Source organism: Acromyrmex echinatior, chromosome 1 (genome assembly GCF_024713525.1).
Source record: "Acromyrmex echinatior isolate Ae372 chromosome 1, ASM2471352v2, whole genome shotgun sequence".
Classification (NCBI taxonomy): Eukaryota; Metazoa; Arthropoda; class Insecta; order Hymenoptera; family Formicidae; genus Acromyrmex; species Acromyrmex echinatior.
Genome location: NC_141852.1, coordinates 27,073,571 through 27,091,795, shown reverse-complemented (window position 1 = coordinate 27,091,795; position 18,225 = coordinate 27,073,571). Strand labels below are relative to the sequence as shown.

The following is an 18,225-nucleotide window of genomic DNA, read 5'->3' as shown; positions in this document are numbered from 1 at the left end:
AAGAGAAGAAGCGAATGGATTTTTTTTTATGGTATAGAACATTTTTATTTATAAGAGAAATTTTATACATTTTTATAACGTGTAACGGATACACCGACATGAAGATGTTTAATAAAATATAAAAACAAAGTAATATGTTTTTAACCCACTTACAAAGTCTGATAGAATTTTAGTATATCAATCATTCAATCAATTGATTAACTGTTTATTGATAACATACAAGGTATTGTATATTTCCATATGTTTTTATACCATGTTACCATATGTTGTATAAATTCCTTTTCAACAAAATATTTTAATTTCTTATATAAAGATAAAATTATTGTTACAATAAATATTGGCGAAATGTATAAAAATTTAATTTAAAAATAAGTTATTGAGCTGTATCTTTTATAAATTATTCAGCAAATAGATAAATATTATTTTCAGGATATATATGCATATCTCTTGACACGACCTAATTTTTTGAAGAACATTTTCATAACTTTTCTGAATTCGAGCTTTATGTAACATTCGTATCATATACTATTTACATATTCTATTCTTTGCAACCGAGAGACATTTCCTGACGAACTTATATCGAAGGCAGAAGATGTATACTCACGTCTTATCCTGCCTCACAAACGAAAATATAAAGAAGAAAAGGTCAGAAGTGAAGAGATCTATGTAAACTAAATATTTGTAAAATATCCTTTACATAGATTGCATGCAGTTTACTGTATTGCAAGCATATGCACCAAATATTCACACATAACATTATCGATTAATACGTCTGGCACAGAAATTTTTCACATCCCATTACCGTTTCCCAACAACGTTATACGTTATACGTTATGCGTTACAATTATTTTTTCGATACAGTAGAAAATATAAAGAAAAAATGGCAATTTCAGAATTTTCATTTTAAAGGCGGCTATATATTTTTCGTGTCAAGCGTAGCCACAAGCGGGACAGTTTTATGACCATCGTTGTGTCGTAAAACCGTGATCCTCGCGTAAGTAGAAAATGCAACGATATAGTCTGGCACATAGTTTCCCACTAAGTAGTCTTGGCAACACGATGCAGGAATTCGAACGGTTCATGCGGTCCTTTTTAGCATGCCAGTGCTCATTAACGAACGCAACTATACTAGCGAATCCTCTGTGAAATTTGAATAAGTGTCGAGCTTTCAAATGCTAGTCGAACGGAAATCATTATCCGATTATCCACTTCAAAGCTTCGTTTATTCTCTGTACCATTGATTTTATTTATACGTCAGGAGCTTACGTATAACACTCCGTTACATTATATTTTAATAATTTTTTAAATAAAAGTAAATTTTCTGTCTGTCAAAAAATACAGGATTATAGTAAATATTTTCAAATTATTTTATCATCAAACTTAGTTAAGTATATAATCTCTAGAGAGAATCTCTAGAAAGATAATTTTTTTAAAAAACAATATCACGCCTCACACATTTAAATAACACATATTATATATTAAAATTATGTATCTTTCTGCTATACATCGAAACGTCATCTTTATGCGCGAAAGAGCGATAAACTGGCTCAGCTGATGAGCTTTAAAGGCAATAGAGATGTGAAAACGCTCTAATGTTAAACGAAGGATTATAATTTTCATTCAAGTCGCCCCGTTATAAGCTGTAATCTCCGTTGTTTCTATCTTGCCTTGTTGTTACACGCTTCAGATATCACTTCGTAAAACTCTCTTATATTGGTACTCACGAGATGACCCCATTTTTCTCGCTTCTTAAACTTATCCATTCAATTATCTTTTAGAATATTATACGTATATTCTTACGACAATTTTTTTCTCTCAAATTGTACCATCGAATACAAAAAATAAAAGAATGTATAATGTTTGCTCGATTACTCATTTTTCTACTTTAGTTGTAAGAAAGTTCCTAATGTAATCAAGTTCCTTAATGCCGTTCCTACGTAATCCGTTACAAGAGTCTTTCGTAGATCGTGTCGTATAACAACAACACACGGCAGACGTCCTGTAAACGCAGATCTAAAGCCTTAAAAGTACTACAAGAAACGCGAGAATGCGCCACGGCGCTAAATGAAGAATCATAATTTTCAGTCGGGTGACACGTCGAGCCATTGCGGCCCATAATCCCCTTCCATTTCTCCGCCTCTCCGCCTCTCCGCCTCTCCGCCTCTCGTGCACGGAATCACCACCCTTTACCACTTAACGCAGCCCGAAACTTCCCTTCATCGCATCCGCACGATTCTTCGTTCGCGCCACTCCTTCTTCGCGTTGCGTCGCGTCGCATCGCGTCGCGTCGCCTTGCCTCGCCCTTCTTGGTTCATCCACCCGCATTTGCAGCCACCAAGCACATACATATATCACAGTCGCGTTCCCAATGTACTCATCGAGCCGTGCTGTGCTCCTTTTCTATCCAAACCTCTTGAAGCTGCGTAGTCGAGTGTAGGCCAACGCGATGCCGCAGTTGTCGTTCTCCTCTTGTCGTCCAGGAAATTTATAAGTCTCCCTCTTTACACTTCTCGGACCTTTTCTTGCTCACTGAACTTCGCCTACTCTTTCCCCTTTCCATCTCGCCGGCCATCTCCGGGAAACTTTATAATTTTATCGGTAGCAGTACTTCATAGCGCGATATCCATTAGCGTTAATTCGGGGCTACTTAGCGGTCGACCAGTTTAACTTAAGGAGCGACACTCGAGTGAGAGCACTCGGGTAAATATCTGTGGCTAGGGTCCAGGGAGAAACTTTCCTTGATGCTCTAGTTCACGTAATCGTGGATGCCGGAATCGAGACTTTTTTGCAAATGTCCCCATGACCCGAACGACCGTGGCTTTTCTTCCGAGTGCAAGATGAATGCTCGCGTCATTCTCAAAGTAAACCAACCTACCTACTCGCGATTCCGTCCATGGTGCATGCGATAAGTCTCGCTCGACCACTATCTAATGCGGCCAATATTTTCACCATATGCTTTTGCGTATAATTTGACTTTCCTTAAAGCCTTCTACATTATTTAAAGGAACTGCAATCGATAGTAAGACGCACAGCTGATTCACGTGAGTTTTTCACGAGCGCTTTTCATTTTACCATATACATATTTATTTTTATTAATAAATGAAATTTTTCTTTCTAATTATGTAAGGTGCGTGGTGCGCGTGTGTGTGTGTTACGTAATTAGAGAGAATCAAATAAGAACTGTTCTGCGGTTGAAATACGTGTATACAGTACAAACTATTATGTACAAACTGCTACCGTGATACATAGAGAGATTTCAATGGTCTTCGTTATGTCCTTCGTATGCGAGAGAGAAATATTTCTTGTTTCAGTAATACTTGAATACGTTGGCAAACATAAGTACCTCGAGCGCACGACGAGTAGTCACTCCCTCGTAACCTACTTCAAGTTCCTCTCTACATCCACGCCCTGCGATAACTCCATTTTGCCTTCTTGTTAAGGCCGAGCTTTTCACCTTCAGCCTCTCTTCCTCTTTTCTCCTCACTCGCTGCGCGACAGCTAGTGAGATCCTCTACGTCCTCTTACGAGAGACGTAGTTTTCCATGGGTCTAAGTACGGGGCGCTTTCGTAGATGCAAAACGTTATGCATGGCTGTACAGGGTAAGCACGCGACTCGACGAAGGGGGGAATCCCCACAATCCACCGTTCTACGTTATGGAAGCGCACGCGTGTTTCCCCTAAGTCATGAAAGTCCTATGACGTCGGGGAAGTCCGACTCTCGCAATTCCCGGCGTTACCTTCGACGAAAATGGGATCGTTGACCGAGCCTGTTCCGTCGTACTTGGTCCGTGGTCGTACTGCCGCGCAACAAATTACCTCTCCGCGTCGAATTAGTAAAGAGCAGCGTGCGAATTAGCAACCACTGCAGGGCTACCTCCGTTTAGGTATACACACCACGTGCGAATATGGCGCAGCGTCTCTTCATCGATCGCGTTACACATCGCCGCGTTGTTTACAAACGTCTATTTTACATCAGTTATCAGTCACAATGATAAATGTGATTTAGATATTAGATTCATATTAGATTTATGTTAAATGTTTCAACATACATATTTTCACAGATATAACCTAAGTTTTCAGGTTTATCAGGTTCATACAAGATATAGAATCTAAAGATTATCTTACAGTTTCATAACTTGTTGGATCATAGGCATTATTATAATGGCATAATTAAAAATATTAAGGAAGATTAAGTATTACACCACAGTCTTGCTATAACTAGGTCGACAGGGACCTAAAGTAATCCTTTTGCTATCCATAGTTTAGGTGCTACGAAGTAATTATGGCCCAGCAATAATTTAACTTTCTCGTAGTAATGAATTTCAGCTATATCGCGGTGTTAATGACGTATTACGGACGACAAGGGACCTCGTGAAGGACGACAAGGATTTCGTGTAATATCGAGTATAAATTAATTTTGGTGTAATTAACGATCGATACTCATCGCAACGTTGTGGATGCTTGCATCCATGTATCGGTTTCTCCAATCAAAAATGGTACAAAATGAACGTACTCCAAACAAAATGTTAATTGTGCGTTAATTATTGCTAATCGATGTGTAACGCTGTTAACGGCACGACAAAGAAACAAATAATTCCTGGTTGTACCAGCTAGGAGTTTATCTATATCGCTAAATATTATATATCCACCTGGAGATTAAACGTAAGTTGCTCTCGGTGCTCAACGGATTAAGTCTTCCACTGTCCTCTGTCCAATAAACGACGGAAAACGGTTTACGACTTTACCGTGTTTTGACGTGCACGGCGGAGAAGTACACACGAGCCGAGCAAGCGATATTTGAGAAATAACATCGAGAACGGATTTACGACGTTTTCACGACGTGCAGCGCTGCGCGCGAGCGAGAGAAACGTAAAGGGACGAGGAACGTAAAGGAGAAGACGGGATAAAAATGAGGGGAAAAGGCTGACGGGAAAAACGACAAACATATTTTTGAACTTCGAGGGAAAACGCTGTTAAACCGATCGACAGAAGTCTCGAGTTCATAGAAAGGACGTAGACGGGCGGAAATAGGAATTAATGAACCTCGGATCGAGGAACGGGATAGCGAGCGAGGATATTACGTGTTGAGGATATGGGCTTGCCAATTACAATCGTATCCGAGCGGCTAGCGCTCCCACGAGGCTTGCAGTCGCTTGCCGACCGTTTCTATCCACCAACGGCGCCCATATATATAACGATGCAGCCGCTGATGCACACACGATGCTTGTGAACATACACGCGTATCGTAAATATATAATATATACATACATGCGCGCGTATGTGTGTGTGTATAACTATAGAGCGGCACGTAGTGTGTACAGGCAACTCCATCGTCGTTTCTATTTTCCGTCTGTTACACCGCAACTTCGAGTCAGTCAACCACAAAATGTATCATCCCCTAGTTTGTACTCCCCGGTTAAATTAGATTTTATTGGACTGTTATCCATTCTACGCTCCCAGAAAGTACTTCTGGTCGAAGCAATCACAGCAGACCGCCTCCCCCGCGTCGCGTATCAGTCCAAAATTCGTCTCCGCTCCGACAGGTCGGGTGCGGTTTGCATCGAAAAACAAAGCCGGTCGTTTCTGCCGATAGTTTCCGGTTTCGGTTAATTCTTTTCAGTGCACCGCTATTTTAATGTTTCTTTGTACATATTATTCATCGGGTGGAAAAAAATTTTTTTCGACACTTTTATTCAGCGTGTCGTAAAAGGTTAAGCGGATGACCGTACGAAGAACTGCTCTCTCGAAGCGCAGCTTATTTCGAACGTAAATCCTACGCTTAAAAAAATATAGATATCGGAAGCGAAACGTTCAGTTGTAATGTAGGAATACTTTAAGCGTTTCGCATAGTATCCAGATTTAAAAGCTCTCATGTTGAGTATCCTCGTTTAGCTGTTGTAGTTTTTCGCTCGGCTAAAAAGGTAAAACGGACGCACGTGAAACAGCTTATTCGTGCCGCTAAGTTTCCTCGATACCCGCGCGACGTAGACAAACTGTCACAACTTCCTCGAAATTGTCGAGGCTGAACACCCTATCATCCCTCAAACTTCCGTTTTCGAAGCCGTGTCGTGCACGTGAGCGTTTCCGCTTACCTTCCGTTGCTATAGCTGATTTTAAGGGATAATACACGTTATACATTGATCGCTAACATTTAGTCAATATCCTTACAACAAAATAATAATTTGTATAATTATTCTTCAAATCAGGTAGCGCGAAATCAAGAATTTGCATCAAGAATACGACTTGCCATCGAAATGTATTGTACATCAATATTTTAATTTATGGAATACATAGAATACAAACATAAAAAATGTAGAGAGAGTAAACGCCAATAAATTATTCAAAATTTCTCAATAATAAATTTCTATAAAGATATTTTAGTTCTCTAGATAATGTTAATCCTTACAATTACTGGAAAACTGTGAATGTTTATTACATGTATTTGTAATGTCTAATAAAAGTGCGCGCGGATCGTGTCTGTTTGCGTAACATTGTTTGCCATCCTCGCTAAACTTCGCAATATCCGGTTTTTACAAACTTTTATAATGGCGGGGATACACTTTTATTCCTCTTCCTCTTAACTTAAAATAGTGATCATAAAATCACGACAACTCTACGTTTGAGAACACAATTGAAAGACCAAATGGTTGAAAGAAAATGTCACGATGTATAAGACGTCCCGAAACTATGGCCAATCTCCTTTCATCTATAGATTCTTTGACCAGTATTAAATTGATCTTTCTCTGAGGAAAATTTAAAGGCTTTTTAATACTTAAAAAATATTTATTAAAACTGATGACCGGCAAAAATATAATTTTGTTTCAAAAGTTACTTTTTGTTTTGTAATAAAATAAATGTTTTTAAATAAAAACAAAAAGTGTCATTAAAAAGTACAATATTCTTTCATCTTTTCAAAGTATAAATTAACAGAAATGTATTTATTAGTAACAAAAATATTTATATACCAATGACAATAAATGAAACACTACGATTTTGTACATTGTAAAATTAATTAAATTCGATATTATAATGGTTATCTTTGAAAAAATATATACGTTAATTTTGATTTAAATGTCTTTTTTTTTCAATGAAACTCTCATTACGAGAGCTCCACCATAAATGCAATAACATTGTTAAAAATGTGTATTTTTTTATATAATGAGTTTCTCTACTATTACATATAATTACTTTCACATACATTTTCCATTCATGAATAATCACAATAACAGTAGTAATAAGGTAATAATGCACGTGCATCGTTCATATGTGAATCACTTTTGTTATATATCATTATAAAAATTGCTAAATCGATATACACCGTTAAACTCTTTGGTAAATAGCAGTCGCGATAAAAGGGATGTTTCTTGATTATCGAACGTTCGCTGTGCTTTAATGTCACAGTAGTTTCTTATACCGAAAAACTATTGGAATGACGACTTCGTGGTGAAAGAAACTACCAAACACGTTTTGCGCTGCATCTTCCCGTGAATCTCACCCTTCCTCCTTACCCCCTCGCGTCGAAGCTGCTACGAGTGCAACTAATGATAATTGTTACGACCGTCGTGGTGGTGGCTTTTATTTTGCGGGACCGTTCCCGTGGTAACGCTGCAAAAACGCGAACGTTAGCGTCGAGCCTTAGCGCAAACTTTGGGCAGACGAAGATTACGCGGCAATAACTCGCGGATACAAGCGCTCGTAATAAATGTATTCGTTCGTGGAAAAAGCTGCCGGTAAAATCCGCGGGCTTCCGGAGAGCTTCTTACTATCCTTACTTCCTCTCCGGAGAGCCTTTACTTCGTCTTCTTTCTAACTCTTTCTTCCCCGCCCGCCTCTGCCGGGTTACCCGCAAGAGAGTCTGATTTTTTCATGATCGAGAAATCGTGTAGCGCGAGCGTAAATATTTTATCGCGCGTCAGACGGAGGGATGGAGGCAGTTCCTTCGAGTTAGAAATTTTTCGGAAGCTGAAAATATATATGTATATATATATATATCTACTTGAATTTGAGAAAGCGTGGTATGCGTCACAGCCAAACCTAATATTATGTCCGTTGTAGAATAGGAGAAACTTCACACCGCATCTTGACGCTGAATTTAATGCTTAGATGAAGTGGCCGCAAAGTTGCTATAGAGTGGTGGGTGCAACCAAGTGGACCGCTGCACGCTTTATCAGTGCTTGAAGACACACAACTGACACTTCTTCCTGTCGTTTCCCCGCAGATTAGAAAGTTCAGAACAAGATTAACACTGATATTGCGCGCGCGCTACTATTAAAAATTATTAACTAAATTTGCTGCGGACTGTGAGAAGCCAATATTGTCTTTATTACTTGGAAAAGTTCTAAAGCTCAGATTTTATGATTGCATTAATCCGTCTGTTTCTTTTTTTATTGGTCAGCGGTATTTATTAATAGAAATATTAAATATAAAGAAATGAAACATGTTCTAAATACGTTTATTTGAATACCAATTAAAATGGTCAGATTGTATCTACATAGATCATGAAATCAATATTTCTACCGGTACGCGTTTCTCGTAATATCTGGTTTTTTTTTTTATAGCAAACATTCGCGCAAATTCTATCTCTCGCGAATGGAAGAAATATTTATTTACTGTTTAACGTGCCGGTTCCATAGAGAATTCTTTAAATCCTCGGCGCAAACGCAAGAGAATCTTTTTCAAAGGTTGGAACGGTTGAAAAATTAATACAGGTTCCTTTGATTGTCCGTTGGTTTCGTCGCTACTCCACACATGCGAGAATATGTCACGTACCTACTGCCAACATATATCGGATGAACTACGTATGAAATAATCATTTTGATGGTAATATTTAAAATGGTTAAGTCTCGAGTGAGGCATTAGTCGGAATAATCCATGACCACGATTCTACGAGGTGTGTCTCTACATTTCTAAATTTGTTTACGGTACGACCTTTCCAACAATTTTCTCTTACGATGATCGACAAGTGTCTTTGAAATCCCTTTTTCAAATCAATTACGTAATAGGGTTCTAACATATTTTATCAATCACGTTGCGATAATTGATAAAAGAATAATAATCATCTTAAATAATTTTGAGAATCGCTCGTCTAGTTTAAATTAAATCAAACATATGAGTTTAACATTTATTGTACGCATAAAGAAGTTTTCGTCTTGTGTAAAAACTTACTTGTCATTAGCAACTATACAATTATACTGAAAAAAATATGATCGATGTGGTGAGTGTTGAATAGCCACTACGCTTACGCGACCAATTCCAGACTGGCAAATCGGAAAACTCGTTTGTCTTTATCAACAGCAAATGGCGTACAGTTCTGCTCAGTAAACTTCTCTCATAGCAATTTAATCCACAGTTCATTAAACATATAAATGTGGCGTAAATGACTTTATCAGTGCAATTTTACGTGAGTCGTATTAATAGGCATCTTAATCATTAACTATATCTGTCCTTCTATCTTTTATCTGCAAAGAGTGAAAGAAAAAAAAATTAAAAAAACATGCACTATGCTAGATGCACTTACATTAATTCAATCGTCAAGGCGCGCGAACAACGATGGTAAAACGATTGAGAAAGTCCCGTATCCGCAGGAACGGGTTGAATACGAATTTGACGATACGGTAGGGTAAGTACTGTTACGCTTCATCGATCGAGACCGATCTCCAGGCCAATATCTCATCCTCGCTTGTGGTCTATTAGATTTCTACGGCTTCCGAGGGGTCACCGTCTCCCCATCGTCTCTCTTCCTCTTTTCTCCATGGAGAAAAGGGCTAACGTAAATCGTGACTCTTTCAACGTCAATCCCTGAAAAGCGCGCGAGATGGATCTTATACATTTCCGACAGTCCGGGACTTACCTCGGTAACGTTCGATTTCGATATCCCGACCGCACACCCGGAAATCGATAGCCGGTCGCCGAATCGACGGCCAGAGATCCACTGCTTGCAGTCACGACGATTTATTGGCATCCCGTATGATTCGTGCGGCGAAGTGCGCGGGCATTTCCAGCTACATGTTAATGCCGCTCGTCGCATAATGTTTATGAATAGCTTTTGCGGCGTACCTTCTACATAGCCACGCGCGAATCGAAGCAATTATTCAAATAGAAACGGAAAGGAAACATAAACAAACTAATTTGGACGTTGATGCGATGAATGCGACACGCGTTTTAATTAATTATTGAGAATATCGCGGTATATCGAAAAATAATAATTCGCTAAATATCGCTAAATAATTTGCCGATTGATAAATGCGACTTACGTTAGTCCTTTTCTCCATGGAGAAAAGAGGAAGAGAGACGATGGCCTCCTCGCGATCAAATTGGTGGTCTCCTCCAAATCCTTTTTTCGTAGTTTATACGTAAACGTCGTAGTAATTCTTACAATAATGGCAAGTGAGACATTTGAAGAAACTTTCTCAAATGGGAGAGAGATAAAAGGTAAAATGGTCCATCGTAAATTTCGGCGATCGCGTACGCAGTGTCCGCTGAACAAGTGTCGATAATAGGATCCTACAAGTCTCTTTTTTTCACCGCGGCCGGTTTAGTATCCACTTTATCACGCGAGGCCGTTTCGTTTCGAGTGGATCATTCTGCATCCGACACATAGACGCAGGTGGGCACGCTTTATGGCACGATGTTATTATGATCAAATCTCATTGTGTTGGATGTCGTCGGTAATGACGGGATAGCACGTATTATTATGTCTTTACGTTTCTTTTTCTCTCTCTTTTTTTTCCTATTTCATCACGGCGATGATATAATAATCTCCCTTTCATCATGACGCATTTGCGTGTAATGATTTGACCTACTTACGTAGAACAATCACGGACTTCTCCGCGATTGAATTACATTTGTGATAATTCTAAATGAAGACATTGAATAATCGATTATCCGAGATCACGTTTCAGCTGATGAATTGCAACACAGCATAATTGTCGAAATTTTTCGTAGAAAAATACTAAAGAATATTTACATTACAAAATCTTTGTACTACGCTTTTTCTTGTTGTACTCTACTGTAAGACAAACTGTTGACGACCACAAAACGATTCAATGTATCTGGAATGTATCTCACAGTCATAGCTGGAATTTGTGAATAGATTTTCTAATTTTTTCGTTTTAATAATTACGTTATATGTCTTTATATTTTATTGTTATTAGAACGATTAGTTAGTTCCGTTTGAATTTTATTGTTTTATCATTGAAAATGATTGGGGTCGAAACGTACGCTCGTAATAAATTGTTTTTTAATAACGTAGCATCAAGATCTTGCTTGGCTCATAGCCTTATCTTCATTATTGTAATTTTATACAAAATATTTCTTTCCTCTTAAAGTGTGTATGACGCTCATACATATTTGCGGCCACTTGTTCAATAAATTAGCGTATGACAAACAATAACTACGATTGGGGCTTGCGACATCAATGTGTCATTCATTATGTAGGAAATTTACCGTTATGCATACACCTGTATACTTGATCAGTACGTTAGTAGAATATTTTTAACTAGATGCGTGTGCAATGTGCTAGACGAGCGTACATATTCATAGCTGATGAATAACGTGAATATTCAAGAATATAAAATTGGAGTGCTTGCGCTCCACTTACGGCCATGTAAATTTGTCATTCCGTTCATAAATTATGAACTATAACGACACATCAATCGTAGAGTTTGCAATATTGCTGTGGTACATTATCGCAATTATGAAATAGTTACATGTCATGCGTCATCAAACTCATTGACCGTTATTTACGATTCTTTAAATTTGACAAACGCGGTGTCAATATCAATCAAATTGACAAAGTCATCGCATATAAATGTGATATGAATTTAAAAGATTATTTAATTTAAAAAAAAAAAAAATCTCCAACAATCGTACTGTAACACACGATGCGACATTACTGTTTAGATAACATTCATCATCTTCACGGAAAAGAAGAGAATCCGGAAGAATCTTTTTATTCTAGCCCTTGACAGAAGGAACGATATTTCATCGGCAATTAAATCGCTCTAATAGTAGTAAAGGAAATTTGTTATCGCAACTAGGTGCATCGTAGAAAGTTTGCGACACTTACATCTTAAGTGTAAAGCGTGCGCACTGCAGAAAGTTATTATTAGTTTCACAGGAAAGCGTACTTTCCGGCTTGGAGACGAGCGTAAAATACCGGGAAACAACGTTACGTCGTTTGCAAAGTTAGCATCGTGCGAGCATAGCACATACATAGCACCTTCCCTGAACGGAGTGAGAAAATTGTAGAATTTCGATCCATCATTCGTACGTTCCCGTTTCGTTTCTCTCACGCATTCTCGACTCGGCTCTCGGTCGAGATGACGAAGGTCTGGCATAGCCATCAGAATTTACCGTCTCGCGGCCGACATTATCCGCGACGAAATACGTCATTTTTCGGAAAGCTTAACGCGTATATATACGTTTAGCAGAACATTACCTTCGTTGGTGCGCGCAAACGCGCGAGTTTGTCCACGAACGTTATTTATTGCTTATTCGCTTCACTCCGTGTACGCTGTACGGTAAACAGCACAGTACGAGGGATCTCTGTGAAGTGATGCACGCACGTTATTGCATCCAGCGTATATCAGTATGTGTAATTTGTTCTTTCTCTCACAATTAAGTGTGAAAAAAAATTGGAAAACTTGACCATCCGTTTCCGATAGAACAACTTCCTCCGTCTATTTATCGGCGCACTTAATTTCTGCGGTAATTACCTTATCGACGTTCGTTTCGCTCCCGTTCAATTAAAAAAAAAAAAAAAAAAAAAGGGAAACGAGGAAAGAGACGAGAATACGCAGAAGTTAGCCCTTAGTACGTTTTCACGGTGCGAATCGACGATATTTTCACGTAACCAACCAATTACGTAAATGAAGCCCACTCTTACTACGACGACATTGCTCATTTCTCACTTTACGTAATTACAGTTAGTGCACAAACGTGCCGATCGAAATCTACCGATATCTCTTTGAAAACATTTCAATCTTCCTCTCGTAACCATTAATTCATCCCTTGACGATCTCAATACTGACGTGCTTCAGAGAAACTGCTTGTTATTACTCGGATATATCTTGTATAATATTATAAAAGGTGTAATGTTAATTTAGCAATCGACTTTTTTCAACGGTAATACTAAGCAACGAATATATTAAGACAAACTTTATGTATATAACACTTGGCGAATACAAACAAACGTTCGAACAGATTTTATGATAATTGTTCTAAGGTAACCCTCTAAACATTATATGGAGGAGAGTCAAAAGATAGGATCGGCCTTCATAAACTTCGGTGTCTCATAGGATGGCTTCCATTCGAGCCTCAAGTACCCTTATGACGTTGTGTTGGTAAAGGTTCTCATTGTCACGCATTCCTACGTATGCCGCAGCTGTTGTTGTTCACCCGTATTAAGAGATAGATTTACATGAGTAAACATGTTAAGGTCTTGAGTCCCACGTACAAATTGAAATTAGAATCGAGTCTGGGAGTATCTGAATAATCTGAATGCATTAAATGTTAAAGGACATAAGCATATATATATATATATATATATATATATATATATATATATATATATATATATATATATATACGCGTATCAAAAGCGATTTCTGTATAAAGTTTTAATCTGTATAAAAATTATAATTTAGAAAAAAGAGAGAGACTTGACTATTGAATTTAATTACAAAATACGAATATTATATATAGAGACTTCTAACGTATATATCTTTTATTATATATTATTATATTATATATTATATACATATATATAAAAATATATAATAAAAATATGAATTAGGTAATTACACAATGCTGCTAAATCGCTGTATATATCAATAAAAGATTAATAAATAAATTGTAAGTTCAGAGTTACACGAACAAATGAGTATACGAAAATCAAATCTCAAACGCAAGCTGTTTATCAACTGAATTTATGGTAATATTTAGGGCACGAGATAAGCACCTCATTTTCATGAAAAAGCCATAAAATTCGGAGTCCGTCGAGCTTTCACCATCATCCTAACATACGGGTGATGATTCTACAAGCGCAAGTACTCGCAAAGTTTATACGCCGCTACGTTACGGAGAAGTTATGTGTCGAGGGCTCTGGGGAAAATCATATTTCTACACGTATTCGCCGACATTCATGTTGAAGACATCAAAATAATCCTTTTAAACAACGACAGGAACCGTATACCCTCGAGGCTGATGTTATCCTTATTCTTTCAGACTTCATAAAAGTATGTTACGTCTAAAGTAAAATTTTATTTTACATCGAGGTATCCTGTTTCCTAGACTGTGCGTCACGTTTCCCAGATTACATTTCACTCGTTCGGAAAGTCGTAGATGCAATAATTGCTCTATTTTTTTTCCTTTTTTTCTTTTTTTACGAAACTAACAGATCTAATACATTCATTATAATACAAGCTGTATTATAATGTACTTATCGACATAGACATCCTCGCATTTTTTCACGTTTAACAGAGATAATATTTATCATCTTTAAGGGTAAAATCCCGATTTTGTGGTAGTTTAGCTCGTACAAATTTATTCCACAAAATTTATCTTTTCTCAGAAAGTGCCATGGGACATGGCGAGGCAATTATTGATTAAGAAAGGTGATAAATCGCGTGCACAGCATGCAATGTATACTTACTAGTAGCGCTGACAGCTGGTCCGATGACTGAGTACTTGGGGTTCCCCGTAACGGCTCCTGGGACCTTGTCCGGCTCTGAAACACATTATTGTAATTATCTCCAGAATATACAGTGCCGTTAATTACAACAGGGAGTCGCGTATGCAATGGACCGCAGCCAATCTACCTAGTACAAAGGATCTATCCGTATGATTCATCGTCTTGTAAATACATTAGATTGTATTCTTGTTGAGAACAGTAGCGCTCAGATTTTGTCAAAATATTGATTGAACGTCGATATTAATTCAAAATTTGCCAAATGCTCGTTATTGATATAATGAGCAATGATATTAACAATAATACGTTGTAAAAATACAATATAATATTGTCAAAACTCAGTTATCATATGATAATCAGTATCATATGTTTATTTATCATTTTCCACATACAGTATATCTATTAATGGCAATGTTGAAAAATGTAATAATAACAATAGGTAAAATCAAAGAACAGTTCAAATATGTTTGAAAAAGTTGAATAGTTTGAATTACCAATTACCAAGTAAGCAAAGAAGATTCGATATTTTCAGAGTAATATAAGCTTTCTCGCTAGATGTTACAGTTTGTTGGAAAGCTGCACGATCTTCCTTGCCGACCGCGAAAGGCTTCAGCGTTACCGGAAAGCTTCGCAAAAGCTCTGTTTCATGGCGCTTTCACACATGCTTTAACATAGCGACGCGTTATGTTGAGCTTTTGAACTTCAAACTACAATACCGACCGACAATACTTGAGCATATACTTTGATAATTTAATGTTATCAACTAAATTTTTAATAACATATATAACTTCTTTTTGACTGTAATCATTTTTTTAATCAAACTATATTTATGTCTTTCAAAAATATAAGAGAAATAATTTAATTTGACGGTACAAGTTGTATGTAAATCTTTATGTTTTCAAAACAAGAATTTTGATAATAATATGATATTGAATAATCAAAAGAAATTTATAAAAATGAAAAAGTTTGATTATTGCGAATTTGTTAATTTTTATAGAAACAATAAATTGCTGTGTAAATGAAAAAGATAGATAAGATAGAAAATCCCAACACATAACGAAATCTAAAAGATATTTCTACAACTATTTTCCAGAATACGACATAAGGCAGTGGATAATTTAATGGCTCGTCCCATGACTTTAGGGACTCACCTGAGTGGAAACTTTATCAATGGCCGTGGTCTTACACATCGTAGGAGATGAGACGGTGCCGAAGAAAGAGGAGTGGCGGGATCGAAGGATGTTCAGAAGGGTGAATTTTCGTGATGTCGACAAGTAATCGTCGTTCGTTACTGACCAGGATGCAGCGCATCGTCCAATGGCTGGAATTGGAACATCGCCTTGAAACCCTGGCCCGGCCATTCGGAATTAGCGACGAACTCAACATAGAGACCTGGTCCTGTGCTGAGTACCTCCACTTCCGTTCCCTGGTTGCAGAGCACAGCTATTGTAGGCGCCCCTGAATCCGTTCCGTCGTGTACCTTGATTAAATCCGCTCTATTCAGACAACTGTAACAGAACAAGCACATCGCTTTTCGTTAGAAGCAACTTATCGTACATTACTTTCAGATTAATCTGCTCTAAAAAAATTAATTGATACTAGCGCTGTTAAGAAGTATAGAAATAAAAAAAATCCTGAGAAAAATCAGGTGAATGAGAGTATGTAATGCAGTTGGAGCATGATTAAATAATACTGTTAATCAGTGCAGTAATTAATTGCGTATATTTCACATAAAAATGAACGTTTCGATTCTTTTTAGAGTCATCATCAGCGTTAATACAATTCTTCAAAAATATGACACGTCACTCATGCATCAAGCCACTAAAGAATTGAAAGATCCTAAGTGAGGTGCATAAATTTCGTTGCAATCTTATACAATTCATTTCATTTGATGCTGAGAGATGTAATTACAGGAACAAATAATTATAAGAATAAAGTCCAAGATTCATGCAATAACCATTATAAAAGATATATAGAGGAAAGGCCCCTATTATAAGATACCGAGTTAATTTTGAGTAAATGTTAGTCTATAGGCAGAATTTAAAAAAATAATAGGTTATTTTGAAAAGAATTTAATAAGCTTTAAGATAAAATTTAATTCAAATTCCATTATTTTTTGAAAATTAAAGAAATGTAAAAAGTGAGCAAATCGCAAAGTTAAAAAATTGTGCTCCTAATATGAAGTGCCCCGAAAAATCAATAGTAAAACGCAAAGTATATCAGTATTGCAATTAAAAAACTTTATTTAATGTTTCTAAAATACAAACAAACACAATCAGCATGCGCGGAAAATGAGCATGCGATAGATTATACTCAGAACTCGTTTTTAGGTAGTTGGAATCAAGCAGATATACACTCGACATTCATTCCGATTATCCTTTTTATTATTGTACAATAACATTTATACTTTAATAACAATTTTCACTATAACATAAGAGCATGGTTTATTTCATATTAGGAATACCCTGAGTATCTCATATTACGATTTCCATGCCTTATAATTTTACGATCATCAAATCTAACTTCTGTAATTAAACAATACAACATATCCCGTATTTTTCAATTAGTATGACCTTACTCTATCACTATATGAAGAATTTATTACCAAATATTTATTTATTAAATAATAAACAAGGTTTAAATGCTCATCTCACTGAAACTTGAAGACATCCAAATTCTAAAATCTTGTTTTACAATGACTACCGGCATGATCTAATAATGAATTTTCTACTAAATAATTTTCAATCCAAGAGCAATAAATTCATAGTGGAACTAATAGCGTTTATTAGATTAGCAGAAATGCTGTTATCTCATAATAAGAAGCTTTCCTCTATAAATAGTCAGAATATAAGATAATACTAAAGTATAAGATAATTAGTCAAGGCACGGCAGAATTAAGACTGCCGTGAAATAAAGAAATCCATTGATAAAATCTACTACAATTCCCGAGGTAATATTTTTCGCAATAAAAATTAATTATTTACAGATTTTAATGTCATTCAACATTATTAAGATCGTTTCGAAGATGCGAACAAGCATCAAAAATTTTTTAAATTGCTAGTCAATTTAACTCGTGATATTATATACTGCGGTAATTTAGTAGAATTAGCATTTCAAGACCGAAAAATCATTTCGACGCGCGTTTCTAGGGATTACATAATATATAAATTTACATAAGAATCATACAGCATTAAGATCCAGCTAGACCGTGTAAGACTTAGATTTCTCTATGGTTTATCACACATATACGCATACCCACACACGGCCCTATAATATATTGACAAAATCTATTATTAGGATAATTTTGCTATTTTAATATTGTCCCCTAAATCAAAGCGTATAGAAATATTATATCTTACTTCATAGAAATTTACCTCCACAAAGATTTAAATTGCGAAATGAGATGCGCAAATAAAGAGAGAGTCCTTGAGAGTTGCCTTTCTCGGCAACGAAGGTATGTTAAGTTCGCTTTGAGTTCTGCGGCTTCTCTAGATAACACGCATTAGAGGGAACGGGATCGAAAGGGAAGACAAAAG

The 18,225-nt window shown here is 36.8% G+C and overlaps 1 protein-coding gene and 1 long non-coding RNA gene across 2 annotated transcripts in view; one reads left to right on the top strand and one right to left on the bottom strand.

Annotated features, from left to right (window-relative positions):
* The window catches only part of LOC105148210 (uncharacterized), a 130,141-nt gene extending 112,904 nt beyond the window's left edge, over positions 1 to 17,237 (top strand). The window contains exon 5 of the long non-coding RNA XR_846411.2: positions 15,783 to 17,237. This is a non-coding gene — a long non-coding RNA (uncharacterized LOC105148210). The remainder of the gene's footprint in view (positions 1 to 15,782) is intronic.
* Positions 1 to 18,225, bottom strand: part of Sol1 (CUB domain-containing protein Sol1) — a 251,776-nt gene that overhangs the window by 107,261 nt on the left and 126,290 nt on the right. The window contains exons 7-8 of the mRNA XM_011059790.2: positions 15,986 to 16,197; positions 14,654 to 14,728 (exon numbers count right to left, since the gene is read on the bottom strand). Of these exons, the coding sequence (XP_011058092.1) occupies positions 14,654 to 14,728; positions 15,986 to 16,197 (287 nt within the window). The remainder of the gene's footprint in view (positions 1 to 14,653; positions 14,729 to 15,985; positions 16,198 to 18,225) is intronic.